Genomic DNA, 14,843 nt, shown 5'->3' on the forward strand with positions numbered 1-14,843 from the left:
ATTAATAAATAAATATTGAGGCATATATAGACGTGAATATTACTAAAGTAAATGACCCATTCAGCATCACATATACTTGCCTTTGTTATCTGTCCGGGAGTTGTTGTGTCATCTTCTCTTACACACAAACAAACGCTCAGGGGTGAAAACTTATGTATTGGTGTTGATCTTCATTTCTGACATTCTCCTCATGCTTGTGTATTTTTACAGTTTTCTCCTCTGCAGTGTTTGTGTTACACAACATGTTGGGAGCAGGTGTTGCTCTGATGGCTTCTTGTGTGTTTACAGTTTAACATATTCTAGAAGGTTTTCATTGTTCTTACTATTTGCCGCTCTTAAGAAACAAGCCATGGCCAGATGCTGAGTGAGATTACCTGAGTTAATAAAATATACTTTATTAATAATACGCTTGTAGTGGCATGAGTCACAGCTCACTGTGTTTTTATCAGAGTTTCATCTCTGTGTTGACACACGCTTCAAAATATGAACCTCTTGCCTCCTTCAGGGGAAGTTGACTGAGAGTTCACGACTGAAAAATCTCTTCACGATGCAAAGTCTGGGCTCGTTTTTTAAAGCAAATGAAAAGACAAAGACTCAGAGTGTCAGTGGAGTCGGAACAGAACCTCACAGTGGTCCTGTGTACAAGCTGCACGATGGAAGAGGCTCAGGGACACTTCCACTTGCTGCAGAAGACAAACCACAGTTTTTCTGTCTCCACCAAACCAAAGTACAAAGACCTGAGACTTAAAGACATTAGTTTGAGACATAACGTCGATTTAATCATTAGATATTATCTCATCAGGGGAAAGGTTTTAACAGCTCAAGTAGATTTTCTCTAACTGCCTTTCACCTCCTGTAAAAGTTTAAGAGAAAGTTGAGACCTAGCGAAGAAGCTGGGACTCGGGACAGAGAGCAGATTGTTTACGAATCGGAAGGTCGGTGGTTCGATCCCCAGCTCCTTCCGACTGCTTGTGAAAGTGTGTGACTGACAGAGATATGTGTGAGAATGTGTGAGTGGTGCAATGTGAATGTGAACTGTGGTGTCAAGTGCAGAAAAGAAAGGGATGACTGTCACTTGTCCTTTACTTAGGAAGGTGGAGTATCTTTAAGGGATAAACACAGCGCAGCCTGGAGGGGAACCATCGAAACTACTCCACCGATCTGCCAGGCTCTTATCCTGTACATTCACACACGTGCACACTCACAAAAACAACACACACACTGAGCTCAGGTCCTTTTTAGACACAAACACGTTCGTCAACATCTCGACAACTGGACACTTGATGTCAGAAGCTGCTGGAAACACAACAAGCCACAAGAGAGACTCCAGCTCGGCTGTGACACCTACTGACCCCTGCAGGCTGCCTCTGTGAACTGCAGCTAAGGACACATGCTGTTTTCAGCCTTTATGGAAAATTCATGTCACATTTCAGCAACAGCTTCACATTCATAATGCAAAGTGTAGTTTCCCACTGTGACATCAAAAGTTTCAGTGGAAAGGTTAAAGGTTAAATCCCTTAATGCTGCAGAACTCACACAGAGAAAACATTAACATGCATGTGAGGAGTTACTGGAGGTGGAAATGCAGATTTTTGCCATATTAATAATTAAAAGACATATGTACTTTTTTCACCAAAGTTTGCTGATTGTGTGAAATGTCTGGTTTCTATATAATTTAGCATGTACTTGAGCTTGTTATGTAAAGTGCCTTTAGATATTGTATGTTGTGGGTACGTTTTTAAAATAAAACTGTTCTGCGTCTTAATGTTGTAATACAATATGTTGTACAAGCAGAGGTATTTGTATGTTTTTCCATCACGGTGCCAACACCTTGTGTGTTCATGTATAAATAACACAACCAGAAGTTTAGAGAGAGATTTCACATTAAAGAAGTAAATCATTTGTGCTTGTGTGGTTACAACTTGTATAATAAAGTGAATCAGTTAAACAGCTTCTCACAGATCCCTCCATCTCCTGTGATCCAGACTCTTTGAAATATTCTCCTCCTGTCATTTCTTACCCTCCGTCTCCGTCTCTCCGTCTCTCTCTCTCTCTCCAGCTGACAAGATGACGATGACAGATCTGTTGAAAGCTGAGGAGATCAAGAGAGCTCTTCAAGCCTTCGAAGGTCTGTAACCGTCGCACATACAGAGAAGTGAAACCGACAATCACAGCGAACGCACACACGTCGTTCAATCCACATAAACACACACCATCGTGCTCTGAATGTGTAGAGCTGTGCAGCTGGATATGATTTCACTCTTTGTATCATTGCTCTTTTTGCCTATTGAAGGAGAAACGTTTGATCCAAGAAAGTTCTTTGAAATGGTCGGGATGAGAGCCATGTCGGCCGAGAACGTCAAGAAGGTCTTCCGGGTCCTGGACGTGGACGGCAGCGGCTTCATCGAGGAGGAAGAGCTCAAGTGAGGGATTCACAAAGACCCAGAAATACACAAACACACACACACACACAGCAACACGGCTACAGGCAGATAACCAGCAGATTGTGTGGAGTCTGTCATGTTTACACTGAACACCGTGAGGGATGGTTCTCTGCAGGTACGTCCTGAAGGGCTTCTCCAAGGAGGGCAGAGATCTGACCGACGCAGAGACAAGTGAATTCCTCAAAGCAGCAGACAAGGACGGAGACGGCAAGATCGGCATCGACGGTGAGAGAAAGATGCTTATGAAACATTTTACTACTAAAGAAAAGGTAGAAGCCGGAGAGAGCAACATTCTGACTTGTATTTCTGCAGCAAAGCAGAATCCAACTTCAGATTTAAGCTGAATCCAAACAATGCAATTTCAACGGTGTAAATAAATAATATTGTTTTTGTACAAAATACACAATCTCAAAACCCCCACACCTGTTCAGAGAAGTTAACTTACTTCAGTTGGTCAGGAAGTTGTCTGGGAACAAAAGTCACGAGTGCATCTTTGAAAACTTTGCAAACAGTTGGTCGAAGAGAAATAAACTGAGCATCTGTTAGTTTTATAAATTAATAAATATTCACTAATCCAGTGGATATCCAGAGCAGCAGGACCGTGTCTGAGGGACTGAAGCAAAATGAAGTAGAGATGGTTTTTCTAAGAAGTTTAGCTCATAACAGTGTATTGTAATAATTTTTGGGCACAAGACCATTTTATGAGACATCTTGACTTGTCAAAAAGCCCCTGATCCCGGCTGCATTCCATTCAGGTGCCTCCAGGTTATTGTTTAAACCAATGACTGTAGATAAAGATTAACGAGACGTCTCCACTTCCTCCCACGAGCCAGGAATCTTGTTTTTATAGCATCAAATAACTGATTAAAACAAAACTTTCAGGAAATAATTTAAGTTTGAACATTTATCAGTGAGTTAAAAAATACCTTGTGGCTACTTTGGCTTTTTAGCTTGGTCCGTGTCCCATTCACTAACATGGAGGAGGCGTTGGCTTTTGGGGAGCAGTCATATCCTCCCCTCTTTACAGTCTTTTGTGCATTATGCTATTATTTACACCTGATCTATTTCTGCCTCAACAAGTCACATCGCTTTTTTTCTACCTATTGAAATCATTAACAATATAGAAATAAATCATATTTCAATCATTTTCCTTTCAGCTGTCGATTCTGTCTTATAACTTTTGCACATTTGAACTTTTCTCTTTCAGAGTTTGAGATCTTGGTGCATGAGTAGGGCACAGATGAACAGCCCCTCCCTCCTCCTCCTCCTCCTCCTCCTCTTCGTTCCTGCATTCATATTTTGTAACGGCCAACCCCCCCCCCCCCCCCCCCAAACCCCTGTCACCTCCCTCTGGACCCCGAGCACGGAGTCACACGAGAGCTGCTCGCTTCCACACCTGAGATGAACCCGGCCGACAGGGAGACGCCACGAGGAGAAACACACAGGCACCATAGGAGTCATCTTTTATAAATATATATATCTCATATCCACTCGCTCATGCTGTTTGGATTTTCAGAATCGTTCTTGATGATTTCATGAGGATAGTTTGTGGTCTGAAAACCGGTGGTGCTAGTGCTGTAGATGGTGTAGATGTTATGAAGACTTCTTCCTCTGTGTATTTCAGGTTGTGCATCTTGTCTGATTGGTTTTACTTCTAGATGTTCACATAACAGTTTCCTCCCACTCCTCCTCCTCCTCCTCCTCATCCACCTTCCCTCACCTCACCTCCTCTCCCCTTTCCCTTCCTCCTCCTCCCTTCCTCCTCCCTTCCTCCTCCCTTCCTCCTCCTCCTCTCTCCCTGCCTCCGATCAGATGATGTAGTAAAGTAAATATGAAATATAAGATGAGCTGTGAAGGAAAAATAAAAGAAGATCTGAGTAAGAAATGATAATAAATAAAGGTTGAGTAATAACTGTGTCTTTACTTTGTGTTGCTCACAGTGGACACACAACATTCAACTCACTAAAAGACACTGAACAATGCAAAACATGTCAGTCACACAAGTAGAAATACGTTAGAATCAAATATCAACTTCAGTAAAATAGATCAAATAAATAAACATGGGTTAATATCAGCTGGAGGCTGTAGCTTCATATTTATCAGGCAGATCTGAGAACAGCAGAGTCAAGAATAACGTTGTAATATTGCGAGAATAAAGACGTAAGAACAATATCATGATTTAATGTAAATAAAGACGTAATTCAATGAGATAAAGTCATAATATTATGAGATAAAGTCATAATCAAAGTAAGTTGGAATATTACACAGAAATAAAGATTTTTTTGGTAATTTTATGAAAATTAAATCATGATTTAATGAAAAAAAGGTTGTAATTTAACAGAATTTAGTTTGAATTCATATGGGAAAAGAAGCCCCAATATAATGAGAATAAAATCTATATTCTAATATTTTTATCTTTTGAAGTACTACTACTGATAATAAGTGTATTACTTACAAATTTTACGAAAGGAAACCAGCACCTATCAACATAAAACTTTATGTTTTTGATATTTAACCATAAAGATTTACTACAGTCACAAAACCTCATCTTTTCTAAAACCGGGCCAGAATCTCAGCGACTCCTCCTCTGCTCTTCTGACTCCGCCCCCTTCACGTTTCAGATGAGACGACTTTACACAGAAACAACACAAAATGCACGTCCTGCCTACACAACCCGATCCGGCAGCGTCAGTTACAAACCAAGCCGGGTCAGGTGATCCGAGGAGAAGATCTGTCATTGGTTGTCGTGGGGCGAAGCTTTACTGTGGCGAACGGGTTTGTGCCTCTGAAACGAGAGGATGATGGAGAATGTGACACAAGACCTCGTGTGATCAGCTGCTCTCTGACGACACACAGAAAGAACACACACACACAAGGACACACACACACACACACACAAACACACACACACATACACACACACACTACAGGCTGGATAACTTACACCAGTCAGAGGTGGACATTCACGATATATTTTTTTAGAGCTTATTGATTTAAACTTTTGTGGATCTTTAAAGACTGAAACTGAAAATCAATCATTTAAGCATCTGTCTACAAAATTTTTGATAAACTGTGAAATGTGTGAAAAAGAGAATATCTTAATAAATCTAAAATAATGTTGTGTCAACCACCAAGTGCAACAAAGGAACTTTATACTATATGACACTTGTTTTATCCATCATCATTTTTATGATGTGTGAAATTTCCCGAAGTGTGTTCAGGGTTTTCTTCACGCTGTAATGACACATGAAGGGATACTTGATAGTTTTTCGGATACAGAAATGATTCTGCAATATTTAATACACATGTATTCACTAAGTCCAGGAAAATAAAAACTATGTTGTTGATTTTTGGGGATTAAATCGTACACGTTGATATTTACCTGGGAAACAGAGGGTTGTCAGGTCCCTGGGGTGATAAGCCCTGAAACAAGAGAGGACCCAAACATCAGACTTCTGATTAAATTTCTGTTTCAGGGTTATTTAATATGCAACAGGAAAATAAAAGCCATTTCTTCTCAGTGTGAATCCTCTGGTACCTGGACATCAGATTCACTCCTCCTCTCAGGGAGCGGGGAGATCGGCTGAAAATCGACCGAGCTCCTCCTCAGGTTCTGACTCGGCTGAGGAGGCGGGTGTTCGTTGTAGCTCTTCGTCTGACCCAGCCTCTTCTCCGTCGCCGGCTCCGCCCTCTTCTCGGGGAGGGGAGAGATCGGCCGGAAGTCCACGGAAGCCCGGCGGTTGGGCGTGGCCGGGGGCGGGACATCGCCGTAGCTCTGGCTCTCCGATTGCTCCGGGTAGGTGTCGGTGGGATCCAGCAGGTTGTTCATACTGTGGCTTCTCAGGGAACCGCCGCTGAGGGAACACACAGGATTCACATGAGACAGGGAACAGACGGGAATTGTTCCAGACAAATAGAATACCCTGAATAAAATGTATGCGTGTGATTCTCACCTTGTTGCTAAAGTGTTGGAGAAATCTTCAATGGGCGCCACATAGGCAGCAGGAAACCAGCCCTGACTGGAGGAGACGGCACAGAGTGAAATCAACCAGTACACTATTTCCTGCTCTAAATAATCAAACTGGTGTTTTATTCTCTGTTTCTCTTGTCAAATAAAAACCTGCAAACAACACTTGACATTTATTTCATGGTTGCAATCGGTAAACAGTAAGTTTTACAGCCTTAATGGACTAAATGACACTTGGATCCATGTGTTGTGTTGAGAAGCTGATCAATACCAGTGACTCCACTGTTACAAAACACCCTTTAGCCGATTCTCTGCTTTACGAGACCATTAACCTGTCACCTTGTCAATAATTAATACGTCTATTCATCTCTCTGGTCAATAATAAGGAGTAAAAAGTGAAAGTTGTTCCTCAGGGACAGTCACAGCAGTCTGATACGATTTCTTGCGGCTGCTGTGTCCAGAGAACATTGAACCTTCGGTTTTCCTCCACCCACCGCAGGCTGCTGTCGGTGCGTCCGTACAACCACCCGTTGCGCGGCTCCTGCACCAGGACGGTGACGGTCTCCCCTCTGTTGAAGGGCAGGAGCTTCGGGTTGGACGAGGACGGGTGAGACACCAGGGCTCTCATGGATCTGCCTCCCCCGAGACCCAGAGACTCACCCACCGAGCTGGAGCGAGAGCGGCTGGGCAGAGGTGACGGTGCTGGAGGTGGAGGAGGAGGGACAGGAAAGAGATGTTTAGCGTGACGTTCAATTTATGATGTGACAATGTAGAGGTACTGGTATTAGTAGTGAATAGCTCCCACCTCTAGAGGGCACTCTGCCCAGCGCCTGTTGCTCCCTCCTGGCCCACGACATGTCTTCATCTCTGGCAACAGTCTGCAGCAGGGAGCTCACTGAACCTCGGAGCTGGAGACGCATCACAACCATATAGTAAACTTGATACAACTTTATTAGCACCACAGACTGTGAATAGTGATGGACGACACTTCTCAACTTCCTCCCAGTATCTAGAAATGAAGCCCAGATACGGGTTCCCCCATCTTGTGCTTTTGATGTCACATATTTAATTAAAACAGAAATTACCAGAAACATGAAATATTGAAAAAAGTGACAAGAACTACCTAAAACGACAGAAACATCTTATTTGACCTGTATTTCAACCTTTTTTAGTTTGGTGCATGTCCCATTCAATAACATGGAGGAGGCAGGGTTTGTGACCTATACTGTAGCCGGCCACCAGGAGGTGATCAAGAGCCATCACGTCATCTACCTTTATTTAAAGTCTATAATAGTAAAAAGACGACTTCTTAACAAGCAAATTCTAAACAAAGACATGTCTCTGATATTATGTTATAATAAACGTTTTATCTAAAGGCCTGTTCTCCCTTATGCAGATATTAAAAATTACCCTTGGACAATGTACTGTATCTTAATATGAGAATTTACAGAGCACTGATAATAACTGTCTGTGCAGTTTTCTGAGGCACAAGCTGGTGCAGTAGAGCTTCTTCCATCCACCTCTTCAGTGTATTGAACATAATTTACAGACCCATAATGTCCCTGTGGAAAAGAATAATTGACTAAAGCAGGTGAAGTGCTGGTACCTGGGCCTCTTGTTCTAAGTGTGTGGGCGTGCGAGGCCTGGACCCTCTGGTCTCGTTCACTTTCTCCTTCCAGCCGTCGGCCTTTTGCTGAAGAGATCCACCGGTCTGCAAACAGACGAGAGACGAGGGACTGAGACTCAGCCTCATGAGACAGAAACTCACTCAACAGCATCAGCTTCAGGAGATAAGACGATGGACACTGAGACAGTTTCAGATAATCAAACTATTAACATGATATCAAATGAGGAGAATGAAAATGCTGAACAGTCCAATGAGACAGTGACATCAGCATCAGTTAAATTGAACCTTCACATGGCAGCGATCTGTGCTGTCTTATAGATATAGTTATGAAAATCGCAGAATCCACTATATACAGTATGTGAAATGAAGTCACTGGAAATATGAATATTCAGATCATATGTTAGAGCAGCTGCTGGGTTCAAATCTCCTTTTTCATGAGAACGTATTTAATGAGGAGACATTTTAGATTTTGATTGAAGCATTGTCGACACATCCAGTGGCTCAAACAACGGGCTTATTTGGACATTCTCTGGAGTTTTTACTACAGCAGCTGGAAGAAGAAACTCTGGAGATTATCCCCAGCAACTGCCTCTGACATTTGCATTTTCACAAACAGCCCCTCTGGACACTTTCAGGAGATCTTTCAGATTCTTGAAGCAGCTGATTAGCCTGAATTGAGCTGCATCTGAACTTTGCAGCACCAGAAACCGTTTTTGAGAGGAGACAGCCTCGTGAGAACACAAACCCAGAGTTAGCTCTGTGCTGCTGGTTTCACTGTTTGAGTCAGACCACAGCAGGAGGCCGGCTGCTGCTCTGCGTTGACCATGTGGTTGTTGTGTGGTGTGTGTTCATGAACCTTGTTTATGAGGAAGAGAAGTGACTGAGTGAGGCCACAGTGTTTCTCTGCCAGGAAGCGATACCTCCTCTCCTCCTCCTTGAGGATCTCCTGCTGGCTCTGCCTCAGGTACAGCATGTACTCGCTGTTCTCCTAAAACACACACACACACAAATATGAAGCCAAAATGAACAATGGTGCAGGAGTGTAGCTACTGGACTGTGTGTGTGTGTGTGTGTGTGTGTGTGTGTGTGTGTGTGTGTGTGTGTGTGTACCAGAGAGTCCCTGAAAGCTCCTCGTCTGAGCTGTTTCTCCAGCGCCTCGGCCTGATTCCTCACCTCCAGCTCGTACACTCTGCGACTCCCCTGCCGCACAGGAAACAGATCCAACAGGCTGACAATAATAATAAGCTTTTCCTGAACCTGTGGACACTTTGTTTGTCCACACACAGTTTTTGGTTAAACTTGTGGACTTGTGTTCCTGCCCGGTTTGAGGAAGAACTGCACAATCACAGACCTGTTTTCTCTACTACAATTTAAAGTTAGTTTTCAGGAGTGGTCATAATAGAATTTCAAGAAATGTTAATTCATCATTTGCATTTAAATCATGAACACGATCCGATACGTTGAGCCACACAGACGAGCCAAACCATCGAGATCCAATCAGTAACTCCACTTTAAAACTCTGTTAATGTTGATGACTGTTAATGAACGATTTAAAATACAACAGCTGCCTATTTGTTGACCTGAAGGATAATTTAAAAACATCTTCCTTTTCCCCTAAACTTACGTCGATGTATTCCTCGTCCAGCTTCACATTCTTCTCCATGGCCTGCAGCACCTCAACCTGGAACCATCGGAACTGTAGCAGAGACAAAAACAGTGCTGCTGTGATGTAACTGAGTTGATATGGAAACTTGACATTATGGGCTGGATTGTTTTATTTAAATCAATCTATATGCAAATGATGCCGGGTCCTCAGTTGCTAATTGGCATCGCTACAGCCACTGCAACCAAGCACCAGGGTCTGAACGGCTCAATGGATTTTAATCAGGCAGTGAATTAACCCTGTCAGGGGTCATCTCAGGGTCAAAGGCTAACAAGTGCAATTCCCAGTGTGCAGATCTGTTCTCTAATTAATTGGGTTACAGCTTTTTCCATGGCTGTGCAATTTAGCACAATCAGCTTAGCAACATCTGCAGTGTGTTATTGATTTATGCAGCATTTAGCACAGATTGTGTAAAAGATGAACAATGTATCTCAGTTTCCTCCCGGAAAAATGAAGCCTAAATATATGTGATGTAAACGTGTTGTAATCTAAGTCTCTGCTCATCAATTACAAAGTTTCACATGGTTTTGTAGCATCAAATAACAAATTGATTCCAAACCTAATGGGAAAACATGTGTGTGTCCGCTCATGCAATTCATATTAATTATTATAATTTAATTTATTTAAATTACATAATTAACAGAAAACTTGTACTGACCACACCCTCCATCTCTGCAGTGAGTCTCCTCTGTGTGTCTGATATCTGGATCAGGACGTCCCCTGTTTGAAACAAAACCAGGTTAACACACAAACACACACTCAAACTGCCTCAGTTTAAAATAACAGTTGTGTGAATATTTTACGTGATAATATTCGTTTCATTGAGTTTTCCATGTACAACAAAATGGCCCTTTGAAGAATTCAGGTGGTAAAACTCTCAATTTGTTTAATATGTGTCCATTAGAAATAATAGTTTCTAAAACGACTTTAACACAACTCAACTCAAACAGACTCTTGTGTGAATGGTGGAAAGTTGTTCAGGCTTTTTGTGCGACTGGTGCTACTGGTCTGGTCTATGGTGATGGACTCTGGTTGAACTAATGAATTGGGTGCAGCTGAAAGACGGTCCCCATCTATAATTCAGGGGCCGTCACTCAATAGGGCCCCAGGTCACGCTGTGGCTCCCTGACCTTCTCAGTTAGCCGACCGACCAGAACCTCTCGCACTAATGCATGAACCCACACACACCCAACAGGGAGGAGCTAGCATGTTGCTAATTATTGCTAACAATGCTTTGGCACCTATCCAGGGTGGGAGTGAAAGTTAAGCTTGTGGAAAAACACACACACACACAGACACATACAGAGACACACACACAGGAGAGGAGGAGAAAGAGCAGTGAAGGATGTAGAATCGAGGATGTGTCCTAATTTGGCCCCAGGACGTTTAGACGAGTCAAAAAAAAGGGACGTATTGTGGTGAGCAAACAAATAACTAAAAAGCTGAAACTTAATTTAAAGGGACAATTTGTGAAGGTTCCACAGAATCAAATATATTTTTATATTTGTCTCAAAGAACAGCAGCACAGCAGATTACTGACACGGAACAAGATATTGAAAAAACTAAAGACAACACAAGAAATATCCTGTTTCCGTCTCTGGACTGTGACAAGAGAAACAACCAAAGGTGAGGATTTGTTAAAACAAGTTATTTGAGCTAAATCCACCGTCATCATCATCAGTATCATCTGACATCAGCTGCCTCAGTGAAGAGACATTAGAGACGTTTAGTCCATTTGATCAATGGTTTAGTAAGATCTATGAGGATGTTATAATATTTGAAATGATTTGAAAGGAGAAAGTTTTCCCACCTGATCAACAGGACAGTTCTGTTTCTGTGATGAGTGCAACAAATTTAATATAAACCCCATCATGGAAAGACTGAGTAATCAAATCAGACATACAAACACAAATTAGTTACACACACACACACACACACACACACTTACCAAGAGAGCGAGATGAGAGTGTGTGCAGAGCCTGGTCACCCATCTTAGCCACGGCGCTGAAGTAAGCCTCACTGCAAACAGCTAAGGCTGCAGGGCACAAACAAATACACAAAAATATACACAACTTACAGCTTTTAACCAGTTAAACTTCTCCTCCCTAAGACAATCGGCTCTAATTTCTATTCCTTCATACACACAAGCCTCGCAGTGTTGACACGTGAGAGGTGGTTTATAGAAGGGTGTTGTTTTACCACGCTGACGTCCTGTTCTGGTGTTACTACCCCCCCCCCCCCAAAGAGAAGCGCAGTCGAGAAGGATAAGTGAGCTCGGACATACACGTGGAGATGTTTTAAAGAAAGAAGTTGTTTTCATTGCTGAAGTATGATATTATAATATTCATCGATAGCAATACTGTTCACTATATATCGATATAATGCAAAAAACACATAATTTATATCTTTGTTAAATCATTCTCTGCTCATTAAGAAGAGTTTAAAAACACAACCTTCACGCTGAAGAAAGAAACTGTCTTTAAACTTTAAACTTAAAAGAAATAACAATGTGATAATCATCCATATCTTCTGAGGGGAACATTGTAATCTGGATATACTCTTTGCCATATCATCCAGCTCCACTAAACACATCACTTTTCCCAAAACACCTCAGACATGTCCAGTGACTTAAGGAAAATAATAACAAGTTCTCGTTCAAGAACTAAAAGCACTGCAGTGAAAATAAGGTGAAGTTCTAATGAGTCACAGACACCGAGGCTCTTGTGACAGACGGGTCATGACCTTCCTGTCAGAGTTCCCTTGTCTCCCGTCACAACTTGTGTCTCAGTGATTTCAGTCAAATCCTCTTCTCCTCACCGACATCACCATGGAATGTCTTTTTACAGCACCTACAGTAAAATGTCCTCTAACATCTTCTAATATCTTTATATTCTGGTCCGTCCCACGTAAGGACAACAACATTTTGCTGATTATAACATTATAAAATATAGAATACATAATCTATTACACACGTGCAAGATCAAAAGCAAAAAGGCCTATTCAACATATATTTTTTACTTATATTAGTGTGTAAATGGCATTAATCTGCCTGATACACACGTGCACACTCAGACACACTCAGACACACACACACACACAGACACACTCTAATTGAACCACACAGCCGGTCACTCATGACGCTCACTCACCTTGAAAAGCTTTGACGTAGCTGTTTCCTAGAGCAACGAGCTTCTGGAGGCCCGGATTGAAGTGCTCCATCAGGTTCTGCATATACACACACACACACACACACACACACACACACACACACACCACACACACACACACACACACACACACACACACACACACAGAGACTTAAATACACATGAACAGACCAATAGGCCGATGAAGAATGATGTTTAACAACCCATATGACTTATAATACAAACTCACCGAATAGACAGTCAGAGTGGATCTGTGCAGCTGGTCACTACCGGCTCCTGACATCGTGTAAATATAATACAAACTTCTCTCAAAGATAAAAGTCTTGAAACCTGAACGTCAGAGACAGAAGGAAACTTCTGTGAAGAGTCCGAATCCCATTCAAGCCTCCTCAGGTGTTCTCCTCTAGCCCCCTGTCAGCAGCAGCTCTCATGGAAAGAGTGAACGAGTGAGGAGGGGGAAGAGGAGAGCGAGCAGGTGCCATCGATATGACCCGGGCCAGGTGAATTATTGATTGAGGAGGAGGACGGCTGCTCCACTGGCTGTGATGTACACTCACACCTCACTGGTAACTTTGGTGAAACACACTACTGCCCCACAACCGATAGATTAATAAATGATCATGTGGTTAGTTGCACAGAATTTACTTCTTTAGGAAGTTTCACACATTCAAGTTCAAATGTTCGAAAAGACTTAGAATATAAACATGAAAATAAGAGAAGGATCAATAAAACCAACCCTCATAATGAATCCAGATCAAAGCTGAGATCTCAGTAACAAAGAGTTGAAGACAAACAGGTGATGAAAGAATTCACATCTGCATTAAAGTGTGAGGAATCTGCTTCTGATGTTTCCTATTGGACAGAACACAGAACTGCACTGGTGGTATTCTGCTGACTGAGCAAATATCTCAGGCCTAGAAACATTTCTTTTATATGTAAATAGATTTGCATATGTCGGTGCTAACAAACCAAACACTAGGTGATAAAAACACAAATTAAAAAGAGTAGAAAACATTATTTCAATCCTCAAAATCATCAAACGGGTTTCTGAGCTATAATTTTCCACTTCAGAATTTATTGTCATAGTGATGACTAATGCAATAATTTATCACATACTACATGAGGCATGTATTCAAAGGAGAGAGGGTAAGAATGTATTTCAAATATGGAGAAAAGAATCAAGAAACCAAGTTATAATCAATTTACTGTACATATCTGCATTTCGGTGAAGGGGCATTATCAGACCATATAAAAGTTTTTAAAGCACTTTGTTAACAGTTAGGGAAATTATTGCTTTTGTCACATAATGTGATCATCACATGTAAATGACTCAGGTTTTTTAATAAATATAAAATTTATAACAAAACCTATTTTTGTGTTTAGAAGATGTCACTTTACAAAATATGTAAAGAAACATTTTCAGTCCTTATGACTTTAACTATGAAGTCACTGTAACCTGTGTGATGATCAGTGAGGCTTCTCTAACCTGCAGGAGTCAACGTGTCCTTCAAGTGGGCGGTGTCATCAAAAATGACCTCATCACCACCACCGTCCACGCTCTGCTGCTCTATGCAGCGACTCACAGTCTCCAGCACTTTGCTCAGACGCCGATCCAGAGCGGCGAGGTGGGGCTCTGCCAGCAGAGGGGCCACGTGGTGCAAGGGATCCTGGGAAAGAGACGCCCGCATGACATCACTGAGACGATACTGAGGCTGAGAGAGGAGACGCAGGCGAAGCCACGTGCTCTGACGGATCCTGGAGAAAAAATTAAAATAAGAGGTGCTTAAGAATAAAGGACAGGATGGACTTTTTTTTAATGCATAAACAAATCTGGATTAACTTCTCATGTGCTGAAAGGAAAAATCTTTTATTTTGACTTAATGTAGCCAGAGAAGAAACTCTTTTCTCATTGTACCTGCAGCACTGTTCAAGTGGAGCGAGGATGGTCGGCTCATCTTTGGAGTGACGCCCGAAT

The 14,843-nt window shown here is 42.0% G+C and overlaps 2 protein-coding genes across 3 annotated transcripts in view; one reads left to right on the top strand and one right to left on the bottom strand.

Annotated features, from left to right (window-relative positions):
- Positions 1-2,067: 2,067 nt before the first annotated feature.
- pvalb7 (parvalbumin 7) lies at positions 2,068-3,677 on the top strand. The gene is made up of 4 exons (XM_053419791.1): positions 2,068-2,128; positions 2,294-2,423; positions 2,560-2,669; positions 3,652-3,677. The coding sequence occupies exons 1-4, from the start codon at positions 2,068-2,070 to the stop codon at positions 3,675-3,677; spliced, it is 327 nt and encodes a 108-aa protein (XP_053275766.1).
- A 668-nt stretch (positions 3,678-4,345) lies between these two features.
- The window catches only part of baiap2l2b (BAR/IMD domain containing adaptor protein 2 like 2b), a 43,166-nt gene continuing 32,668 nt past the window's right edge, over positions 4,346-14,843 (bottom strand). For both annotated transcript variants that reach the window (XM_053419796.1, XM_053419797.1), the window contains 16 exons: positions 14,784-14,843; positions 14,355-14,623; positions 13,098-13,198; positions 12,851-12,926; positions 11,650-11,736; positions 10,360-10,421; positions 9,663-9,734; positions 9,149-9,238; positions 8,895-9,026; positions 8,018-8,122; positions 7,217-7,319; positions 6,906-7,113; positions 6,398-6,463; positions 5,983-6,298; positions 5,827-5,867; positions 4,346-5,229 (listed from right to left, as the gene is read on the bottom strand). In XM_053419796.1, coding sequence (XP_053275771.1) covers positions 5,154-5,229; positions 5,827-5,867; positions 5,983-6,298; positions 6,398-6,463; positions 6,906-7,113; positions 7,217-7,319; positions 8,018-8,122; positions 8,895-9,026; positions 9,149-9,238; positions 9,663-9,734; positions 10,360-10,421; positions 11,650-11,736; positions 12,851-12,926; positions 13,098-13,198; positions 14,355-14,623; positions 14,784-14,843 — 1,864 coding nt within the window. In that variant the 3' untranslated portion in view covers positions 4,346-5,153. The remainder of the gene's footprint in view (positions 5,230-5,826; positions 5,868-5,982; positions 6,299-6,397; positions 6,464-6,905; positions 7,114-7,216; positions 7,320-8,017; positions 8,123-8,894; positions 9,027-9,148; positions 9,239-9,662; positions 9,735-10,359; positions 10,422-11,649; positions 11,737-12,850; positions 12,927-13,097; positions 13,199-14,354; positions 14,624-14,783) is intronic.

Source organism: Pleuronectes platessa, chromosome 3 (genome assembly GCF_947347685.1).
Source record: "Pleuronectes platessa chromosome 3, fPlePla1.1, whole genome shotgun sequence".
Classification (NCBI taxonomy): domain Eukaryota; kingdom Metazoa; phylum Chordata; class Actinopteri; order Pleuronectiformes; family Pleuronectidae; genus Pleuronectes; species Pleuronectes platessa.

What these genes read in the sequence shown, in the direction of transcription:
- pvalb7 (XM_053419791.1), top strand. Translation starts at nt 2,068, where the DNA reads ATGACGATGACAGATCTGTTGAAAGCTGAGGAGATCAAGAGAGCTCTT. An exon ending in ATCGAGGAGGAAGAGCTCAA is followed by an intron (nt 2,424 to 2,559) that starts GTGAGGGATTCA and finishes GGTTCTCTGCAG; the next exon opens with GTACGTCCTGAAGGGCTTCT. An exon ending in CGGCAAGATCGGCATCGACG is followed by an intron (nt 2,670 to 3,651) that starts GTGAGAGAAAGA and finishes TTTCTCTTTCAG; the next exon opens with AGTTTGAGATCTTGGTGCAT.